Source organism: Solanum verrucosum, unplaced genomic scaffold (assembly GCF_900185275.1).
Source record: "Solanum verrucosum unplaced genomic scaffold, falcon-dt-bn FXZP01000102.1, whole genome shotgun sequence".
NCBI classification, from domain to species: Eukaryota; Viridiplantae; Streptophyta; class Magnoliopsida; order Solanales; family Solanaceae; genus Solanum; species Solanum verrucosum.
The window spans coordinates 3,359,457-3,382,468 of NW_026019930.1; the positions used below are offsets into that span (position 1 = coordinate 3,359,457).

General features: G+C 32.6%; 2 protein-coding genes across 4 annotated transcripts; both read right to left on the reverse strand.

Annotated features, from left to right (window-relative positions):
- Positions 1-461: 461 nt before the first annotated feature.
- LOC125829059 (uncharacterized) lies at positions 462-3,072 on the reverse strand. Its single transcript, XM_049508335.1, has 9 exons — positions 2,987-3,072; positions 2,835-2,904; positions 2,099-2,166; positions 1,728-1,789; positions 1,532-1,613; positions 1,190-1,423; positions 912-1,040; positions 768-829; positions 462-693 (listed from the first exon to the last, which is right to left on the reverse strand). The coding sequence occupies exons 1-9, from the start codon at positions 3,035-3,037 to the stop codon at positions 588-590; spliced, it is 864 nt and encodes a 287-aa protein (XP_049364292.1). The 5' UTR covers positions 3,038-3,072; the 3' UTR covers positions 462-587.
- Positions 3,073-4,489: 1,417 nt separating this feature from the next.
- On the reverse strand, positions 4,490-14,431 carry LOC125828967 (probable serine/threonine-protein kinase SIS8). Of its 3 annotated transcripts, none has more exons than XM_049508270.1 (14): positions 13,925-14,431; positions 12,129-12,566; positions 11,372-11,472; positions 9,350-10,341; positions 9,023-9,214; positions 8,888-8,928; positions 7,534-7,602; positions 6,667-6,767; positions 6,426-6,504; positions 6,231-6,329; positions 6,070-6,138; positions 5,618-5,667; positions 5,261-5,437; positions 4,490-4,994 (listed from the first exon to the last, which is right to left on the reverse strand). In XM_049508270.1, exons 1-14 carry the CDS (start codon positions 14,414-14,416, stop codon positions 4,844-4,846), a joined length of 3,051 nt encoding a protein of 1,016 aa, XP_049364227.1. In that variant the 5' UTR covers positions 14,417-14,431; the 3' UTR covers positions 4,490-4,843. The 3 variants fall into 3 exon arrangements, with proteins under 3 accessions (XP_049364227.1, XP_049364224.1, XP_049364230.1); XM_049508267.1 differs by having other exon boundaries at positions 9,023-9,241; XM_049508273.1 differs by having other exon boundaries at positions 9,023-9,241; positions 12,129-12,585; positions 13,925-14,123.
- Positions 14,432-23,012: the final 8,581 nt, after the last annotated feature.

Below are 23,012 nucleotides of genomic sequence, written 5' to 3' on the forward strand. Positions count from 1 at the left end.
TGCCTTTGCATCTTTTATGGGATTGTAGTAGTATGTAAGATGTAGTAAGGGTATATATGTCACTAAAAGTTGTAGAGCTGGTCGTCTTTCATATCGAGTCGTTGCATCGTGCTATAATCGGAGGGAAACCTCCTTTAGTAAGAATGGGAAGAGGAAATAGAAATCCTACGAGTTGGATTGCTTGTGTGTCCAGGGAACAAATCCTATTTGAAATGGATGGTGTGAATTTGTCAAATGCTGGACAAGCCGCTCCCTGTAACATTTTCCAGAGTCTGTTTGACTGGCTGATATAGCTCCGATCGGAGAAGAGGTTCTTTACTTGGCGCTCTAGATTTCTTCTAAGCATAATGTTCAAATACTAGATCCGCAGATGTTAATGTTAATATAATTACTGACTTTTGGACATCAACCCTGCCAATAAGGCTAGTTTGTGCACTAGGCAGGAACAATGGTCACCACAAGAACAAGCACAATATTCATGAATTTTATAAAGATTGTTGCAACCTATGAATCATATAACAAATAAAGTTGCAGAAAATTTGAAGAAACATTCTTAGTAGAAGATTGAAGTTTTACCAGCTTAGCTCTTATTGGGAAAGATTGCGACTGTACAGCGGAAACTCAAAAAGGAATATAGTTTTGTACCATGAAGGAAGCATTCCATATAATCCAGGGGGCAGCAGAATAAGAGGGCTGAAACAATTCATTTCAAAAGTCATTGTTACCATCTAATTTAATCTACAATCAGAGAAAGATTATGAACTGACCTTGTTGTGTCCTTATATATTATATATTCAGCCACATTTCCGTATTTTTTGTCTGCTGATTCCTGTTATAAGTACACTTAAATGGTATAACGTCATACTCGAATGGGCAACTAAGAGATAGAAGCAACAAGTCAGTGATATCACCTCAAGCAATGGAATGCCACTAACGAAAAGCAGCAACACCATTAAGAAAACTGGTCCAAGCACAACAAGCCATTCAGCACCCTCCAGCACAGGCGTTGATGCCACAAATATTCCCCACCATAGAAAGATCTGAAGATAATATAGGGATCAAAACCTTCAATGTGCTAATGTAGTGCTTGTGTATGCACTGATCCTCAGCATAGAAGCAAATGACTTGTATATCCAACATATTTAGTCCAGAGGATATCAAATTCAGAAATACGAATTGAAAGTATAACCTCGCCAAAATAGTTTGGATGCCGTGAATACTTCCAAAGTCCAACATTGCACCACTTTCCTCTGTTCTCTGGGGAGTTTTTGAATGTTAACTTTTGTTGGTCAGCTGTGATCTCAACTAAAATTCCGATAGACCACATAATCCAACCAATGATGTCTACCGTCTGAAGAGATGGCTGGTGGTCACTTGCATTAACAACTGTTACTGGTAAACTCACAGTCCACACCCACATTGCCTGTAATACAAATTAAACTGTAAAAATCCTATCTTGCTGTAAGCATAAGCCCGCGATCATATGCAAGATAATGTGGTGTATATAATGGTTTGGAAAAGGAAAATGAACCTGCAATAGCCAAAATATTGTCAGTCTCCCCAGATTATCACGCTTATCATCAAAACGTCTATCCTCGCCCCATTGTAATATCCTGAATAGAACAAATAAGTAAAATCTTAGAGGCTGTAACAAGGATCTGATATGAAAAGGGCAATAGTCCTTTTCTCAAACTAACATATGCCATATAGTAGATAGGTATTTTTACCTCATTAATAGAAATATCCCCAGTCGAAGGCCCCATATCACGACAAACACAGACAAAACCACCTGAAAGAATAGACTTCAAATTTTTGATCCGCCTCTTTGACTCAGCTATAAACTTATGGGCACGTTTTATTAAGTAATTAAGCTCATTCTTGATCCAAATATGCACAAAATGCCAACAACATGTGCAGCAAAACTTATAAAACTGACTTCTTTAGAAAGTGAAGCATGGAAGTGCTAGTTGAAGGCAAAATTCCCGTGTGACAAACAGTAGGTAGTGGCAAAGTCCTTTATGAAATTTACTTAACACACACCAAAAGTAACTTGAACCAAATTCAACATTGTTAAATCAGAACTGAGGAAAAAACTTACCTGTCGAAAATTCCATGAACCCTTTAGTATCAAAGTTAATAATGCAAGCACAATGAAATTAGTACCTCCTGTATATATCCAGATGAAAAAAATGACACACAGTAGTATTAGTAAATGTATTACTAAGTAAGTTACTAGTAAAAGTCAAAGATCAGGGTTCATGATTTGGCTGCTTTTAGCTGTACCATTTTTGAACCACGAATATAACATAAATGGTTATGTAAAGGCTTAATACATAACCAACCACTTAAACTCATCTATATATTCCATTTATACGCAAGTGACCATGTTTCAGTTGAATTCCTCAACTCCTAATAAAGTGCTTCAACTAGACATTTTTTGTTCAAATTTTGATATTTGCTCATTCGTCTATTAGATAGTTAAGTTGACCACATAAAATATGTCATTTCTTTTACATATACACATTTACCTAGAGGTAAAACTCCAGACATTTTCTACTTCAGATTAATGTGTACAATTAAGAAATACTAGTAACATATTTTATAAAGTGTCTAATTGTAACATTTCATTAGAAGTTGAGGTGTTCTAGTGTCTAAATGAAATTTTCTCCGGGATTGACTATGTACTAAGTCCGGGGCGGTGCTAGCTTATAATTTATGGGTTCACGTCGTAGATATGTATTAAGAAATTTATAAAATATGTATAAATGTTAATTGTGAATTCAGATATACAAAGTTTTGACAAGAAGTGAAGGTAAATAAGAGTAAGTTGTTACCTGCGAAGTCTGTGACTTTATCGAATTTGAGGAGTGCTGTGATTATAAAAAAGATTAATTGGTAAACCACCTGCAACAATTATTTTTTGTTTGTGAATTGTAAGAAAGAAATAACAAAAGAAAGCTAAAAAAAAAGAGCTAACTTTACTTACTGTAACAATGGCGGTTAGACCCAAGAAATGGGAGTCGATAACTGTCCCCATTCGCACAAAATTCCTTTCTCTGTGTTAATATTTTTTAGTAGTAGTATACTATATTTGACCATGTTCTGAATATGTACTACGTCACCACTAGTATTGTCCTCTGATTTTTGTGTGGTGTAGGATTTTGTCGTCCAATGTTTTAACCTTTTGACTGACATTTTTTATGCCTTTCTTGTTTATAGTATATCAATTTTGATTCTTCCTTCAAAGTTCAAATCACACTACGGGACGGCTATAATTGTCTCATGGGTGTATGTAGTGGATGAGTGGCAACGGCGAGTTTAACTGAATTCAGTATTTTTATTGTGGAGTATAATTTTGTGTAACAATCCATGAAAGTATATATGAACTCATGACTATAAAAATAGAATGAGCTCAACGCTAAGACACTTAGGGATTGTTTGGTACAAAAATTAATAACACAAGAATTAGTAATGCAGGGATTAGTAATACATAGTTTATTTTTATCAAGTATTTGGTTCATTTTTTTCAACCTCATCTTGTGTTTGGATTAAAACTCTATAAAAAGCTTCTTTCCAATTATATCATTGAATTATTATGTAATTGGGTCAATGTAGATAATTGTCGAACAATATTTTTTTATAACATTCTAACTAGCTATGAGAAGAACAATTTTGTTGTGATATTTGCTATTTTTTCACTTGAATTATTTGATGATAAATAATTGTCATCTTAATAAATTAATCACTCACATAATCATTTTTCGATTTAAAAAAGATAAACCATCTACTTTGAAAATCGAAAAAACGGTCAACAATGATAAAACTGAATAAATTATCTACATTTACACATAAAAATTGCGAGAGGTAGTTATAATGTGTATGTAATTTTTTAAATTGTTCAAAATACAAATAATTAGAAAATCACACAAAAAAATAAAAAAAAAATTTAAAAAAATAAAAAAATAATAATAAAATAAAATAAAAAATAAAAAAAAAAAAAAAAAATATATATATATATATGTGTGTGTGTGTGTATAATCACAAACGTCATACACAAATAAACAACTCACATTTCAAATTTGTATTAGATTTATTTAGTAACAAACAACTCTCACTAAATAATTTGTAAGCTAATTATTTAAATAAATTTACTAGTGCAAATATAAATCATAAAATCAAGAAAATAATCAAAATAAATTAAAATGATTTGAGGGATATTTTTATCTTTACATAGACTTATCCCATGGTATTATATCCTATGTGTTACTAATACCTCCAAATGGAAGGTATTAGTAATACATCCTATAATATCATGTAGGAGGTATTACTAATTCATGGATTAGCTATGCATAGGCACAAATTTCTACCAAACTGGTACTAAATAATACCTTACATAATACATGGGCTATTTCTTCTAATGCGGCCTACCAAACGACCCCTTAAAATTGAATTCATAAAGTTTAGATCTTCAAAATATAGTCTAATGTTTGTTCGTCTCAAGAGCTATATTTGCACATGTTTCAATAATAGGTACAAAATATAAATGTTGACCTAAAACATAAATAAAAGAGCTTGAGCTTCTTTTAAGCAATTCTTTCTATTTTTTAATTACAAAAGAGAGTATCAACATGAATACACAAGGGAAGGGCAGATACACAATTTTTGAGAATTGGGGAAACACTGCTAAAAATACTAAAAGGATGAAACAAAAGAATCACAATTTGGCTTAAATATGAAGTATTATGTGATTGTCAGGTTCTTTGATGTCTTCCTTCAGTTTCTTGAGCTCAAATTTGGACCTGTTTAATCCAACGAAAAATAAGTCTATTTACGTTCTTCAGTACTAACCCTGCTCCGCGGATGGATCTTCTATGATTCGCGATGGCTGACCTCTGGCAACTGGTGGTTTTGGTGCATGTGAACTAGTAATAGGCTTTTGTAGTGGTTTCAGAGCAGCCATAATCTCAGCAAATGAAGGCCGTAACTTTGGATCTCTGCATGTACAAAAAAACACAATCACGAATTAGTTGAGGTCAGCTAAATGAACCGTTCTGTTGTATTGTAACCAGCAGGAGGCCTGACCAAAATTTAGTAGTGAAAAGAACGAAAGATAATGAAGAATCTACAAGTCTTCTATGTTGCTTGGACCCTCCAAAAATGCATAACTTTGGAGGATCCAACACACCTCGACAGTATTTTTGAATAGTCTGAGCAAACATAAAGTAAGTGACTTCAAAACTGCAACACCACAGAAACTCACGTTTGCCAGCATTTCCTGATAATGTCTGCAATAGCTGGATCCATGTAATCTGGTATGTCAAGACGTCGGTGCTGAAACCCCACAGCACCAACGACTTGCATTGGATTCATTCCTCCCCATGGTTGCTGTAAAGTACAAAGCTCCCATAGTATGACACCGAAGCTATATACATCACATCTGCAGGGGACAATTGATAATCCCACATCATCAATCATACATATACCAAAAGCCACTGAATGAATCTATTTGTGAAACTGTCACCCTATATTAAAAGTTCTAATTTTTGGCAGTCTATAATCACTCTAGTGCATCATTATTCAACATTTTTCAGTTGGGTAATATGGTTATCGGACATACTTTTCATTTGAAGGTTCATTTCTCAGCACTTCTGGGGCCATCCACTCTGCCTGAGAAACAAAATGACTCGGGGAATTATGAGATCGGATATGGAAAACCACTAAATATAGCAAGCATAGAAAACAACCAAATGTTTCACACTTCAAAGTATGATGGAACACTTAAAAGATACTTAAACAAGCATAAAAAGTAAAAAAGTGCCCAATTTGCACTATATAACCAAAATTGTATGCCTTGCGTGTAAACTTAACTCAAAAAGAAAAAACATCACATGCTACACCTCCACATATCTAATGGAAATTGGTGTTACTACTAATATATAGAAAAGAAATATCAACCATCAATAGATGTCAAACTATATTAGCAAGACAAACAGATCTAAGAATGTACTAAGGAGCATGTTTATTGACAATCATACAGAAAAAGCATTAGACTTCAACCGTCCTGCTTACCGTTCCAGCAGTCGACCTAGAAGAAAGAAATGTGCTGTGCTTCATTCTTGACAGTCCAAAATCACATACCTAGAGTCAGAAAAATCAAAACATATCACATGGATTCTTAAGTGAAAAGCAAGCAGCAAACTCCCTAGAGTTAAGAGTTAAAGGAAGTTCACCTTCACAACCCAGTTCTTATCTACAAGGAGATTTGGAGACTTCAAATCTCGATGAACTATCATGGGAGTGCAGTTGTGTAGATAGTTCATCCCTCGAGCCTGTTAGTTCAGTACAGCACATTCACCAGAAAGTCACAAACTAAAACAGAAGGCTTGAACAAATGGAGAAATTATAAATGAAAAAGTCGAGCATACAGCATCAAGAGCCATCCTCAACCTCCTGCGCTCATCTAGCTGATGGTTGGGTCGATGGATTAATCTGTACAAACTACCTCTGCAAATCAAAAAAAATATTTTGAATTCAAGTAATCATTACCAAGTTTTAGTTCAGATTTCCAAGTTAACATACAACTGCCACTTCAAATTAACTGATGACCATAAAAGTGAAGTATATTTTATATTATCCATAAATTTCTGCCCATAGCTTTTAACATACCTATGAAGAAACTCAGTAACAATTGAAAGATGTGGAGAACGAGTAACAGCTCCCATGAATAGAACAACATTTGGATGTCTGAGCCTTTTCATGATCCGCACCTTGCAAACCACAGATGAATATAGAGAATACAACAAATCAAATTGTAATCCAGAAGTTAGGCTAAGCAACACATCAGAAGATGAAGCACTGTGATGCTATCATCACAACTAGGGGAAACTGGATTGTAGTGTCAGAAACTGATTAAAATGGATTATGCAAGCAATATCTTCTGCTACAGCCTTCAGAAAGCAAATCTCATGAAAACTTTCACGGGCTTTGTTAATAATGCAGCAGAACTGATAAAATAAATAACTATATCACCATGATTTATAGTAAAAAGTGGTAATTTCTGGCTGAATCATCTCGTCTAAAAAATTATTTAAACCCAAATTACCTCAGGAACCAAAATGTTACCAGCTTCGGTAATAATGCAGCAGAACTGTTAAAAATGAACACATGTTGTGCTATATAATATGTATTGATAATTCGTTACCACCGTGTTACAGCAAGAAAACCCCATAGGAGATTATATAATGATCAGGAAAAGCAGAACTACAAACCAACAGGTTTAATGATATGTCTTGATTTCACTAAATACCTATGTATCATCAGGTATGAGTTAGGAAAAAAGTGCCAAGTTATTTATTTTTCTGACAACTTGAAATTTTGATAAATTTGATGAAAACAATAACTTCATTCAAGATTTTTCCATCAGTTTTTAAAATTTGTTCAAGAGTAAGATCTCTGAGGAGATGATAATAGTTACAGAGATTGTAATATTTAAGAACACTGATAGTGGCCTATGTTTGTCAAGAAGGGTAATACCTCACTTCTGAACTCCTCAAGGGATTCACCAGTTATATCTTGATCCAGGAACTTCTTTACAGCAACTTCCTGAAAATAAGAAGGCTTAATATATTTGTCTTAACTCAAGTTGAAGAAAATAAGGAATTCTTAGGTGTAATTTATGTGTTCCCATTTATAGTTGATGACAGTAAGTAATGAATGAATATGAGAAGCTATGGTAAAATATTACGTGTATGCAACAAATGTTTTGACCCAGAACCAGACATGTTCAGCAAATAACTCGGCAGTTAAATTAGCAGAGACATCATCACATCAGATTTGAAGTACAGAAATTCAAGCCAACCATCAAGTGTAAACACTACACAGTGTCTAGAATGTAATGGAAAAGTGGTTAACAAAGGAGTTTTCAAAAGAGGCATGAGACTCCCCAAAATTTATGAAAAAGAAGAGGGAAAACAAGCAGATGATACAGATTGTATATTCACTTCAACAAGTTTATGACAGATTTTTATGAGAAAATAACAGATTTTGACAAATATGCATTATATAGATTAAACCAAGATATCAAAGTATGCCTACAAAAGACTCATTCTTATTTTCCATATATAAACATACACAACCCAGTGTAATCCCACAAGTGGGGTCTGAGGAGGGTAGTGTATATGCAAACCATACCCCTGCCTTGGAAGGTGGAGACCTTGTTATCGATAGCCCCTTGGCTCAAGGAAAAGCAGTTCGAAAAAGAAAATAACGGGAGTGAAGAAGCCGTGGCAATAAACAGACTCATTCTTCTTTTTCATTTTAGCAAATTATGAGAAATAATCACATACATTACTAAGAGCCTGTTTGGATTGGCTTAAAAGTTGGTCAAACCTACTTTTAGGTCAGTTTTTGTTTTTGACTTCTGAAAGTGTTTGACAAATATAAAAAATAACTTAAAATAAGTCAAAAATGACTTAAAATAAGTTAGGAAGTGTTTGGCAAGGTCAAAAATGACTTATAATAAGTTTAAAATGACTTAAAATAAGTCAGAAACCAAAAGTAGTTCTCCCCCTACTTTTTATTTTTTGACTTCAAAAGTCATTTCAGTTTGACTTTTTATTTTTGACTTAAAAGTTACTTTTTTTAAGTCAAACCAAACAAGCTCAGTTGCAAAAAGAACAAGAATCTTCTCATTATTAAGTTCTTAAAGATTTGATCTACAACTCAAATCAATTAGATTTAAGTTCCAATCGATCTAGTTATTGAGATCGATAAAAAGAAAGCTTGGCCTTTTAATGCAGGAAGGACAAAGATGTCACTTAAAACTTCTTTAAGCCAACCCCAAGATACATAAGAAGAAACCTAACTGACACAAGGATAATGAACTTACAGTTCCATGCCACTCTCCACGATAGACCTCTCCATAAGATCCTAGAACATAGAAATTATGAGAAGTGTCAGATTACAGAGTCTAAATCACCTACTTTAAAGAACCTTCAGGTCTGTAACACAATGCAGGTCATACCAAGTCCGATACGCTCACCCAAGGCAATATCCTCCCACGGAATCTCACAATCTGCTACATCATCAAGTATCACATCTGATTTAGCACTATCATTACCGGTTGACTTATCTGACATCCTTTCACCCTCTGAATTTGCTCCTGCTGCCTCATGCTCTTGATGACCACTTCTCTGTTGCTCATAAACAGCAGTATCTGCATCTCCATCAACTCTTTCACAGTCTATATGATTAAGAAAGACAGCAGATTAACGGGACAATGGCACATATCTCCAAGCTTTCATTTTGTTACCAAGAAGGAACAACAAATTCGTTAACAAGTTGGACATACCTCCTTGTGCCTCATATTGCTTACTGACTGCTGCAGTTGTTGCTACCACTGCTGCAGCTGTGGCTGTGGCAGCAGCTGCTACGGGGAGGTCCCCGTGAGGGTTAGTCTTGGCTGCAACAACTACCATCGAAGAGGCAACAGCAGCTGCGGCGGCGGCGGCAGCAGCAGCAACAGGAACTGTTTTCATATGTTTCGGTGGAGCTACTTCAGACTGTCTAGAAACTTGCTGTTCACCAACTTCTCTCACATCTGGATGAGGTTCCAATGATCCACGTGCATTGCCCTTAGAGTATGGACTGTGATAAGGCAGAGGGGGTAAGAAGCGGGCTCGATTCTTATCAGATTGACCCCTGACTTTTTGGAACTCATCTCTTTCCTCTAGCCTGGATTTTCCCTCTATATGAGATACGTCTAGTTGTTCTGGATAGATCTCATCGAACAGGTTTGGTGGTGCAATAACTCCACTCTCAAGTAAAACAGTGTGCAGTTTTTGAGCTAGCTGTGGATTTTCTTTGGCAGCGTCAATCATGTATTGCGAAGCATCCTTTACTTTCATCTTGTGTGCAGCTGGGGAGCTAACACCTTCTGTCCAGGAAGGAGATCTTGCATGTGTAAAAGCAGATCTTGCATGCCCAGCTCTAGAAGATGTTTCCTGTCCTTGCTCCTTAGGACTGGGAGCCTTTGTAAAATCATGGAAGGTATTATAAAATTCTTTCTCCGCTTTTACCTGCAGTTCTGAATTACCAGAAGAGGGAGATTCATTTCCTGCACTAGTGCTTTCCGCAAACCTGGATCTCTTGTCTGCCGTTCCATAGTCTGAATGATCTCCCAATGAAGAAGCAATCCATCTACTATAGGAACCTGGATGAGAATCAACATCTTTGGAGGATGGACTGATGGAGAGAATAGATTCTTCATAGTCTCCATGTACTCCAGATGTGTCAGATGGAATAAGTGTTCCAGGTGCTGCCATCAAATCGACAATATACTCCCTGCAAATGTATCATCTAATTAGTAAATAGAATAAGATAATTCCAGCAGAAGAAATTATTCCAGCAAAAATTTATCCCAAACAATGTATCAACAAATCTCTGCAGCATACAAACAACAGCAGCAATTTAAGACCGTAAAATGCTGTAAATTGTGAAGGAAATTAGAAAAATCAATTCATAGTCCAAATTAATTACTATACATATTTTCTTGAAATGTTTTATCAGCTCAACAAAACAAACTTTTCAAGAATTTAATCTAGAAATTTGAACAGTATGCTTGTCATTGTTGTCAAAGACATGCTTGAGGGGTGCTTAAGCCCTTAAGTGAGATGCAGGGCAAGCTGCACAGAATGCCTGACGGGTGATCGTCTAGTGAAAGCACTAAGGTATGCGGCATAAACCAGCCAACCAACAGCTTTTTCAAAGTTTATGTTAGTTTATGAGCCTCAGAGGCCTGGTGCAAAACAGTAGATGTAGCTTGCGAGAAAATATATTAATTATTAAGGAAACTTTATAAATGAGCACTTTAGCAATTATGAATAGGAACTCAGAACTCTAGAGTTATCAATAAGAAAACTAGTCGCTAGTGAGAAACTTAAAAAGGTATCTTGCATTTGATCAGGAACTTAAGATTGATATTTACTTTGATTGACATGTTTTTCACTTCATTGCACTTCCTTTTCAAGTTTCCTACTAATATTGTTGGTGTTTGTGTTTATAGTATTTCTTTTCAATTATGTAAATCTTTCTTTTTCAGTCTGCGCCTTTTCTCATTAAGCAATGTGTGATGTGCCTTAAGTAGCTCCTACCTTGGCCCTTTGTTACTACATTTCATGTTTGATAAAGCCGATGCTTGCTCTGACTAAGCAACAAGGTGTATTTGTGCAATGCAAACCAACCAAGGAAGAATATCCAAGAAAAGTGAAAATTCTGACCAAGTTTCAATATGTATACCCCACCTGAGAGAACATAAAAGAAAAAGATTGCATCTATAGCATCAAGGAAAGAAGGTAAAGTGAATAGCAGCAACCTTCCATCGATTTTTACATAGTTCATTGCAACATCATCTGAACCTGTATACTGCTTTCCTTTTACTAATCGACAAGGAATCCCCACACTATCAGCTAAAACCTAAATAATTTTCAGAAGCAAAAAAAAAATAATTTAAAATGTGATGTTATAATCAAAGCATAGCAAATGAAAGGGTAAGGCTAACCATTAGCAAGTACCTAAAATAAAAATAATAGTGATGATTAGCATATTGACAAAGAAAAGCGCCATTGAAATGACTAATGCATCAAACCAAAATAAAAACTATGGACAAGTAATATCGTGAAGACAGAATTGATTGCTATCTACGAAAAGGATCAAAGAGAACAATAAGGTACAATCACAGAAGCAATGGATGCAGAATACTGACAAGTAGTTGGAAAGATCAAGAACTAGGGGACAAATACTGGAGTTGATTCAGATTAGAACTGAACCATGCCTATGCTAACGTTCTGCTTAAATGAGTTTATTTTTCTATATGACATTTGCCATCCACAGAACCAATCATCCTTCACGACGAGTAGAATTCCCTTCTTTAAATAGTCATATACATTCCGAGTCTTAGCCAACTAGACAAGTAAATTAGGCCTTAGAAGTGAGATTAGGATATTCAGGTATCTCAGGCATTTTCATTGTCAATAAGTAAGGGATATTACTTTATGAGAAAACTAAAAGATATCACAAACTAATTATAATCAAATACTGCTATAGATTTAAGAGTCCAAAATGCTTACTACCTTGAATAACAATGCACGATGACGAGCCAATCCAATGGTCAAAGAACCAAGAGGCAAAACCATACTCCCTAGAGTTGCCTTTAGATTATAACTAATACTTCTCCATGCAAGCAACATGCTCTCCGGATCCACAACTGGCCCCCCCATGTGGTCAGAAACAAGCACAGCAAGCTTATGTACCAAACTGCTGGCTGAAAAATCCATGAGTTTTGACCTCTCCTCAACAGCAATCTCTAGAGCTCTCTGTTCAAGTTTCAACAACTTGGAGTCCGCAGCTTTACTGACAAGGATGGCTTCCCAACTAATATGATCTGATACTTCCGTTCTTTGCAGATCAATGAGGGAGGGCATTTTCGAGGAATTGGACTCCATGAGGACACCATACAGATCATAAAATCCATCCAGGATCTTGTCATCATAGCTTAGAGCATTGTAATTCTGTGAAGCATTGATAAATCTATAATATGAGATATGTCATGTGTTAGAAAGGAATAAGGACTAGGAAAGGGAAATTTTTGCACAAACAGAAACTAATCTGACGAAACAATAGAGCTACTTATACACCACAAAATCAATCCCTCCATATTTTAGATAATGTAGCTGTCTAATATACCTTCTTGCTGATTGTTTAAGACGGATAAGCTATTGGAACCACTTAAACACCAGACAGGAATATGGAAACGTAGAAACCAGAAAATATGTGCATTGCTATGAGCCAATGACTATGATATCTAGACGGCAAAATATATATCGTCTTTGGCAGTGTTTCCTACCCGCAATTTCAATTTATCCCTCTCATTACAAAATTTCTAGTCCAATAATGTCAGTAGGGTTGAACTTGGCATCTCTCTCTCCTCAATTATATCAATCAAGTCTTATACTCATTGATCACTTAATTCCTCAGTCGAGCTAAACTTTGTTTTCTCTCACTACCTTCACTACAGCATTTTGAATTCTCATATTTCCAGTGACTTATCAGTGTTACCAATAGGCAATAGGTTCTCATTTATACCACGTCCCAGGACCTTATGATATGAGTAATGGTATTGGTGTTCCTTCCATGAGAAAACAGTACGCCTCCTAAATGACACAATTCGAATTTCCTTTTTACTTCTTTCAATATCTCTTTTTGTGACAACAATGGTGCCGGGCCAGCTTTTGCTTAGCTGGATTATTCCACCGGGTACTTCTACCTCCCACCAGCACAAGTACCGGGTAATTTAACCTAACAACGGTTAGGTAGATTCAAAGAAATCACCTAGTGTTTTTAGTCTTTGTAGGGAATTGAATCCTGATCAAGTAAAGTTTCACACTCCAGTCAGCTTGAGGCCATCCCCAGACTTAAAAGATGAAAGCCGATAATCTAAGTGCTTAATTCAGCATAAGGATTAATGAATCTACTAACCAATACCTTTGAGGAATGACAAATACAATCAACAGCAAGGCACAATTACCATTACCATTATAATACAATGCTCGAATTCTAAAGTCTGAATTTGATAAAGAACTAAATCAGTAGATGCCTGTTCAGCAGTGGTCAACCAAATCCTTAAAAAAAAAAAAAAAAGATACAAACTTCAAACTGCATACGCGACTATCTCAGCAAGGTAAGTCAGAACATAAGGGATAAAATGACATGGCCATTTCCTTTTCTTCTTTTTTTGTGAAATAAAATCCATATACAATATATTTACCTAAAAGATAACAGATTTGCTAAGCATTCCTTTAGGTGCCTAGAGCAAAGTAAGCCAAGAGTTGTGATATGAATAAAACCAAATAGACAGAGACGAACATACCCAATACCGATATGCTACAACTTCTGCAGGAGCATTCTCTGGGGCAGAAGAGCCTAAACTGATTTGCTTAACAGCCTCAATTTGAACTGCCTCAGGGTCTTCCTTCGCGCTCAACTCTAGAGCTAACTGAATTTGATACTCCTCCTCTACACCAGGATCCCTCGAGCTGCTAGACTCCGAATCACGCTGTACAGCATCTAAAACAGCATCAGTGCCACCAATACTCACAGAGTCAGAATGTTCCATTCTATTCCCTCTATTCCCATTTGAGGAAGACGGAGGACTAGGACTATGCCTATTTGTAACTGAATTTAACCATCCTGAAATTGCTGAAAAAGGTTTATTATCAGACCCTTGATAGCTTCTAGAGCTTGTATGCTTTTCAGGTGATGAAACATCACTTAATTTCTTGCTCCTTGAGGAGGATGTTGATCCTTCTGAATCCTCCGATTGATTGGACCCAATATGAAGTTTTTTAAGAAAATTCTTCATTGTTGTATTCACTAAACCACAATAATTAGCAGTAGTACTAAAGAAACAAAAAAGCTGGCCATAAACTTCTCTATAAATAAATGGATCCCGAGCCTAACTCAACTCCAAAAGCAGCTCACTGGTGGTGGTTACCCAAGTCAGAGACCACCTATCTCATTACTTTTTCATTCCTCAACACTCTCCATTGTCCCACTCCAATCATGAATCACAGTTACAAATCACTTACCTTAAGACCTGTAATAACAAGAACTACAAAGTTTAAGCTCGTTTTAACCAAATCAAATCCAAGAACCAAACTTTACTTCGTTTCTTAAGAGACCCCAGTTACCACTTCCCTCCTGAGCAGCAAAAAGACTCAATCTTGAAAACAAATTCAAGAATTCAGCCTAAAAACACTCTGCACACACAAAACCAAAAAAGATTGTTCCTTTATCCCTTAAACAACTAGTGCAAACCAAGAAAAGGGTATCAAAATACAAATGAAGATGTAGAAAATGGACAAAAAGAAGAAAGACTAATTGTACAGTTGAAATAAATGTGTCAATTAAAGTGAAAAAGGGGTTCAGTGGTCAGTTTTGGAAAGAGTGGGGGTGAGGGCAAAAACAACAAGTGGGAGTGGGGAAAGTAGGACCTCAATAATCAAGAATGACCCACTTTGTTATTCTGAGGTACCAGTATCACTACACCAACCAATATTCCCAGAAATTTCATGGTCATAGAAAAACAAAGAAAAAGGGTACCATGAGGAATATTTTGCTTGGAAAGGAAATTGAAAAAATAATACAGTAAACAACTTGGCTGCTTTTGATCTCTCTATTTTACACACAAAACGCAATGGTGAATGGCTATTGGTCTGATTTTAGCTCCCGACAGAGTACTAGAAGTGGCAATAAGTGGTTAATTGCTGTAAGCCTGTAAAACTACAGATATAGTAGAATATTTGAAAAAGAAACTAACTTTTCTTTGTACTATATTGCTTGCTCCGTTTCATCTTACTTGACTCTGTAGTTACTAAAAATGAGATTTTCTTTTTTTATTACAGCAATCAAATTTAGAATTAGACTAGTTTAATAAAGTACACTTTTAATAAAAGGTATATTAAAATAACATGGATCAAGTAATATAAAGCTGAGAAAATGGTAAGACACTCTTATTATGTTACTACAAATGAATGGGCAAAATTGGAAATCTCTTTTTAGGGATAGTGCAGCTGTGCAAGAACACTTTTTGTTAGTATAATTATTCCAGCTAGATAATCATAGTGGTAAGAGATTACAAATGACCTTGTTGATCATCTTTCATGTTTCCCTAAATTAGTTGTGTAAGTGGAAATTTATATATAGGATAGGATAGGTACATTTCACATGTGATTTGTTATATTGAAACTAAACGTTTAGTTTATTTGATTTTATAATAATTTAAATGTCCATGTAAAAGTGAAAGGACATAACTATTTGTTAAAGCTAAATTACAAGGGCAGATTCATATTGTAGACATCAAAAAAATTTGAACTCTACCAGCCGAATTCTATTTCAATTAGGGTTTTTGGAGGTTACTCTACCCTAAACTCTAGCTCATGTCTCTATACTAAGGGTTATATATTTTCTTTAAGAGACATCTTGAAAAATCCATAAATTCTTGAAATATTCATAAAGAGATTAAGATGTGGTCTTCAATGTTTGAGAAATACGTTGCTAGCTAACAACCCCTTCGAGAAATATGCTACTAGCTAACAATCCTCGAATAATCAAGGGAGTAACAGAATCGTACTTGCACTACTTATTAATAAAATATTCTTATTTCTTCATATTTTATTTATAATTATAATTTATTTTCTGACGGTTTAAAAAAAACGAATTCTCCTTTATGTTCCTAATCCTATGTTGTCTATTTCTTCTCATAATTTAATTTCTTGAAAGGATATAAATGATAAGTAAGAAACTTAGGAAAGACAATATGAAAGTGACATGCATCTTAATTAATTTACCACAAATGAAGATGTTATATTTATTTATTTATTTATTTGTATTATAAGATGAGCTGGAATAGTGAAAGCAGTATGTGTGGTTTGTAAATGCCCAAAAATTAAAGAAACAAAACCTAATTCTGCAAATATATTATTTTTTCTGTGGTATATATATGTGTGTGGTTGTGTGGAGGTTTCTTCCCATTGTTCACTTGCTACTTTGAGCAGACTTTCCCTAAAATGTTATAAGGCTGAATAAATTTGTCCTTTTATTTATCCAAAACTTAGGATATGAGGAAAAAGGTGCCTCATCTAGATAACAATTCCTCCTATAATCCTACTTGTATGAATCTTTAGTCCTAAGAACTATTATTTTATTATCGAACCAGAGTGACAAATCATGTTTTAGAGCACAAATTTCTCAATGATTTGTGATTAAAAAAAATTATTTTTCTAATATTATTTCAATTCACCAAACTATATCTTTGATGTATGATTTTTTTATTTCTCACGCACAATATTTAATACTTGTATTGAAATCCGACTAAACAACACATATGCATAAGATCAAAACTTTTTATTATCGTTGAAAAAATGATAAATAAGTCTCTCTCTGAAAATGAAATTGAAGGTATGATTTATCATATATTCTTGTCTTTTCTTTTTATATTCGCTCCAAAAAATCTCAATATACACCAAAAATAAATAATATTTCCTAAATATAATTTTATAATACAAATTTGAATCTGAATTCTCTAATTAACAACTCGAGATCTTCTAAAAATCTCATCACACGATCAGTGATAAGTATTTTTTTTTCCTCAGTGCCGTATTAAATTGCACTTTATGACCTATTATTTGGACGGCTGAAATTATTTTTGGTTGTCACAAAGAAAAAAAAAAATTGGACTACCTACTATATCCGTTTAAGTCCATGCGACGACATTTTCATTTTATTATTCCAAAAAGTTTTTTGATAACTTTTAAAATTTATAAATAATTTAATTTGACTTTTCTACTTTATCTTTAATGATTAAAAAAAATATAATCATGGATGTTATGATATGCTTAAAACAAAAATAAAAATTATAATCACCCAAATACTATGATATACTTATGTTACATTGAGTTCTCATACTAATCGAGAAGAGTATTATCGGTCTTCATACTATATTAGGTAATTCTTATTTATCGGTTTTTGTCGTTAATGTTGAGTTAAATTTACACAGTTAATTTTTTTATTACGATAATTAGAAACTCATTTTAATTTGTAGATTATTCAATGTTGGACCCTCATCTTATATTGTTCATGCTTCAGATAATTTAATTTTAGATATTCGAAAGGTGTTAAAATTCTCACATCGAATGTTATTGGTGATGGAACATTCTTGGAAGATGTATCATATTTTTGAGGAGATAAGATGCATGGTGCGACTGAAGCAAATTAAAGAGAGAATATTATCAGATAGGGAATTAATTGTATACAATGAAAATAAAGTTTGGTTCCCAAAAGGCAAAAGTAAGGTTATGGTGACCATCTAGAAAAGGAAAAATACGAAAGTTGAATATATATACCATTTTAAGGAATACGAAATCATTTATGGTGGAGCAACCACCGAAATAATGATCGAGTAATATGAAATATAGAGAGTATTATTTAAATTTTTAACTTGATATAATCTTTGTCTTAGCTTTGAAGCTTTTGTGTACTTTAAAAAGTGATTTTAAATTTATTTTAGAAAAAATATGATGATTTTTAATTTCTGATTTTGCCGCTCTTTTAATAAAAGTTTGTGAACTAAAATATTTTTATTTATGATCTAATTAACTCAACATAAGTTTAGGCCTGTTTGGAAGGACACCCTGATTATTGGATTTGGTGTAAGTACATTGTCTTGTCCTGTTTGGAAGGACAGGTAATTACTTGGTCAGCAGGTAATTGGTGTAATTGGCAGGGGGTAATTACACTCTATAATTCACAAGCAAAGGCTGTGAATTGCTGGTAATTACATGGTGTAATTACCACCTGATTACTTTTAATTTCTTTTTTTTTTAATTTCTATTTTTATTTTTTTGTTTTAATTTTTTTTACTTCTATTATTTTAAGTTCTTTTTTTATTTTTATTATTCTAAAAATTTGCAAAAGTTTATTTTTTATTTTTTATTATTATATTTCATTTTCTTCTTATTCTCAACCTTACTTTACGTGATTCTATGTAATTTTCTTGTATTATCTATTTCTTTATGTCATGCTTATTTTCTCATTAGCATAATTTTATTAGTATTCTAATTTTTAAATTAAAATAAAATTTATTGTTAAGTAAGGTTATAGACTTACGTTTTCTTTATTAAGAAAAAATAAAAATAAATCATATTTATTGCTATGTTGAAATTTGTTATAAGAGTATTATGTTAAATTTTTTGTTTTGAATTTATAACCTATGTTATATTTTCAGTTTCATTTGTTTTAGTAGTATTGAATTTACATTGCACGTGATTTTTAATTAGACTTGATAGATTATATTTTTGTCAAACATTTAATAATTTATGACATTTTATTTATATATATATATTTTTTATCAAACTTGCATTTCACGATGTTCGTAGAAACTTCATACTTTTAGTTGTTACGATCAATTCAATTGAAATATATTAATTTGAAAAAATATAAATCAATTATTTTTTCATAATATTAGTTACAGAAAATATGTTTATTAATTAATATATTTTCAAAAAAGAATATATATCTTAAATATTTAATTTAATGTCATTTATAAAGTTTCTTATTTGTCTAGTATAAATTTTAAATAATTAATTTTTATTTTTAAAATTTATTATAATTTTATGATTGCAATTGTGCATCCAAATAGAACATGTGTAATTACACTGTGACATCCAAACAGGACATGTGTAATTACACTATGCCAACCAAACAGTTTAGTGTAATTACTAGACAGTGTAATTACTAGGCTGATAATTACTACCCTGGTAATTACACCAATTCCAATTAACAAGTGACTTTCAAACATACCCTAAGTTTGTACAAGTAACCCGTTAAGTTTACATGCAAAGTTAAAACATGGACCCCATTTTTTTATTCACTTCAAAAGTCTATACTTTCAAGACCACACAAATTTTATTTAAAAAAAAAAAAAATCTCATTTGATTTTGTATATACGTATTAGAGTGTTATTAATTTGAATTCATAATTATTTTTGAATGTACTTATCTCTTTTAATGAAATTATTTCCATATTCAAAATTTAAATTCGAGGCCTTCTAATCATTTCCTTTCTTAATGTGGTTCAATCATGAAAATATAGTTTTTTTAATTAAAAAAATGGAAAAGGCTCAAAAATACCCCTAAACTATCGAAAATAGCTCAGATTTGTCCTTAAACTATATTTTGGCTCAAAATTATCCTTCCCGTCAAAGTATTGGGTCATACTTACCCTTCTAATTAACAAAAATATGTTAAGTGCCACATGGACGCCACATAAGCGCCAAACATTTCCCACTTCCACGTATACTAATAAGATCCCTAATATCTAGTTTTCTCCTTATTACTCTTAAGATACGATTTCACCAATTTCCCCTCATTTTCGCAGCTACGGTAAGAAACGATTTCACATATTTTTTCAGTTTAGATGACGAGATCAGAGACAAATTAGTTGCTTTAGGATAAAGCATACCATTTAGCAATTGTATGATGGCAGCAACACTTGTATTAAGTGTTGGTTGCAACATACTACCTATAATCATCGCTGGATTTATTGTAACCATATCGAAAGCTTTCTCCTTCACAAACTTCCACGTAGCATCCTCAGCTAATGTTGCGAAATCAACTTCGAAATCCAACCGTGAAATGAATAAATCATTTCTTACCCTAGCCGCGAAAATAGGAGAAATGGGTGAAATCGTATCTTAAGAGAAATTAGGGGGAAATTAGATATTAGGGATCTTATTAGTCTATGTGGAAGTGGGAAATGTTTGGCGCTTATGTGGCGTCCATGTGGCACTTAACATACTTCTGTTAATTAGAATTGTAAGTATGACCCAATGCTTTGACGGAAAGGATAATTTTGAGCCAAAATATAGTTTAAGGGTAAAGCTGGGCTATTTTCGATAGTTTAGAGGTATTTTTGTGCCTTTTCCGTTAAAAAAATTAAAGTTAAAGTCGTGTTTGGTCAAATTTTATATAAAAAATATAAATATATTTTTTATAAAGGCATAGTACATAAATATACCATTTAACTTGGTTTCATTTGACATCAATGTCCTCCAATTTTGGATGTGCATAGTAGACGCATAAATTTGTATAGAATTGAACAAGTAGACACATGTGTCCTACTTGACGTCCTACGTGGCGATACAATTCATGTCCTATGCGACATTCTATGTGGCGTCCTACGTGAATTAAGTCTCGTAGGACACGTGTGTCTACTTGTTCAACTTTATATAAGTTTAAATGCTAACATGTGCACACTCGAAGTTAAATGTCATAGATGCTAAGTGAGGTCAAGTTAAAAGACATATTTATATATTATATCTTTTAAAACATGGTCTACATTCCTCATTTTCTAAAAATTACTTGACTAATTTACCTGAGACATACAACCAAATTGCACTAAAAGAGTAATATATCAAAATAAATAATCGTATAATGTCATAGATTATATCTCATATAAGAGCTACTACATACTATTACAAAAAAAAATCCAATTTATTTTTAAAAAGATTAAGTTGAATTTGTGTTAAGTTATTGATTTTGCAAATAATATTTGATTATTTGAATATGTTTTTTTCTAAAAATAAAATAAAATATGAAATATAATTAAAATGGAGCCATTTTTATAAAAATTAATAATTTAGGATAAAAATTGAAAAAAATATACAGAAAGTTTAAAAAAGTTTTGAATGTTTTTCAAATTTCAAATACAACTTTAAGTTATATTTGTAATTTTTATAATTCGACATTGATTTTCAAATAAATAAAGTGAAATAAAAAGATTGTCTATTTCTTTGTGTTCATTTATTTTTCATATTTATAAAAAATAAATAATCAAATATAATATTTATTATCTTAAGAAATAAGATATAATTTAATTTTCTTTTTCATGGTTATACTACTTTAAATGTGAAAAGTGATAATGTGGTTAAGAAAAAGTAGAACACAAATGAGTAAATAAGATTAATTCACTCAAATTGTTTGTTGAATTATTATAGATGAGTAGAAAAAACCATTAAATTTTAAATTAACTTTTTAATTCGAATGTGTATGTTTGGCATTCTGTTAAAATAACCATTGGATCATATGATATTGCAGTGTTAATTAAGACAATTTAAATAAGCTATTTTATTTGATAAAAATAATAATATTTTATTATAAAATGTGATTTTTATTATTTTACTATCGTTTTTATTAGAAAAAATATTGATGACAATTTTTCTTTTCAAAAAACTAATTAAATACTTATAATACATTGGAACCGCTAATGTATTTAAGATTGTAAATTGTTATATTGGGCCCGTTAACGGGCCTTTTCATATCTAGTTTTTATATAAAGACAAATTACTTAACTACACTCCTTTACATACCTTAATATTCATTTATCCCTATTTATTTTAAAAATTTCAAAAATCTCTTATTTACCTATGTATACCGCATGTATCCTGTGCACAATGCTATGTATCCCGCTATGTGGAATGTATCAAACGCTATGTATTCTGTGCACAACGCTATGTATCCTGCATGTATCCCGTGCACAACGCTATGTATTCCGTATGTGGATTATATCAAACCTAATGTATCCCGTGCACAACGCTATGTATCCCGCTATGTGGAACGTATCAAACCTAATGTATCCCGTGCACAACGCTATGTATCCCACAAATATCATTTTTAAGGGATTTTTTGTAAATAAAAAACTAGAAGGAATATGATGTTATTTAGTACTTATAATATGTGGTTCCTATAATTTATACTTTATATAATATAGACAAATGGATAAACTAAAGAACGTCGTGCTTAATTAATCATGGTTAAAAAATGTGACATTATTATTATTCAATATGTGAGTAGCATGAACTGGAGAATGTGCCAAAACATGACTATGTTGTTTTCAATATTTAATGATCGGATTTGAGAACCTAAGGAGAATTATTTATATTAACATACATTGTAATATTATAGATGCAAACGTCTTAAATCTCAATCTTAAAGATAATAATTAATGAACAACCAAACTTATGTGCCGTTTTAACGTGAGCAACTTCTACATACTTTAAATTTTTATTTGTTTACGTTACTTTTCTTTTTAGTACGTTTTGAAAAGATTATATTTTTTTGATCTTTTTTATTTTAACTTTATATTGACATGTTTATATCACAAAATTAATTTATTTTTTTGACATATATTCCATATTAATTAAATATCGAAACTCTTTACATAATTCAAAATAAGTAATTTTTTCTCAAAATAAAAAAATAAATTGAAACTGCACCAAAAATTATAGCCTAATGATCAATGAAGTGATTGAAAATCCAAATGTCTCGTTCAAAAATCAACACACTAGATTATTCTTCCCATTTATCTTGTCTTGATTGATAGAGTTCGCTGAATTATTAATG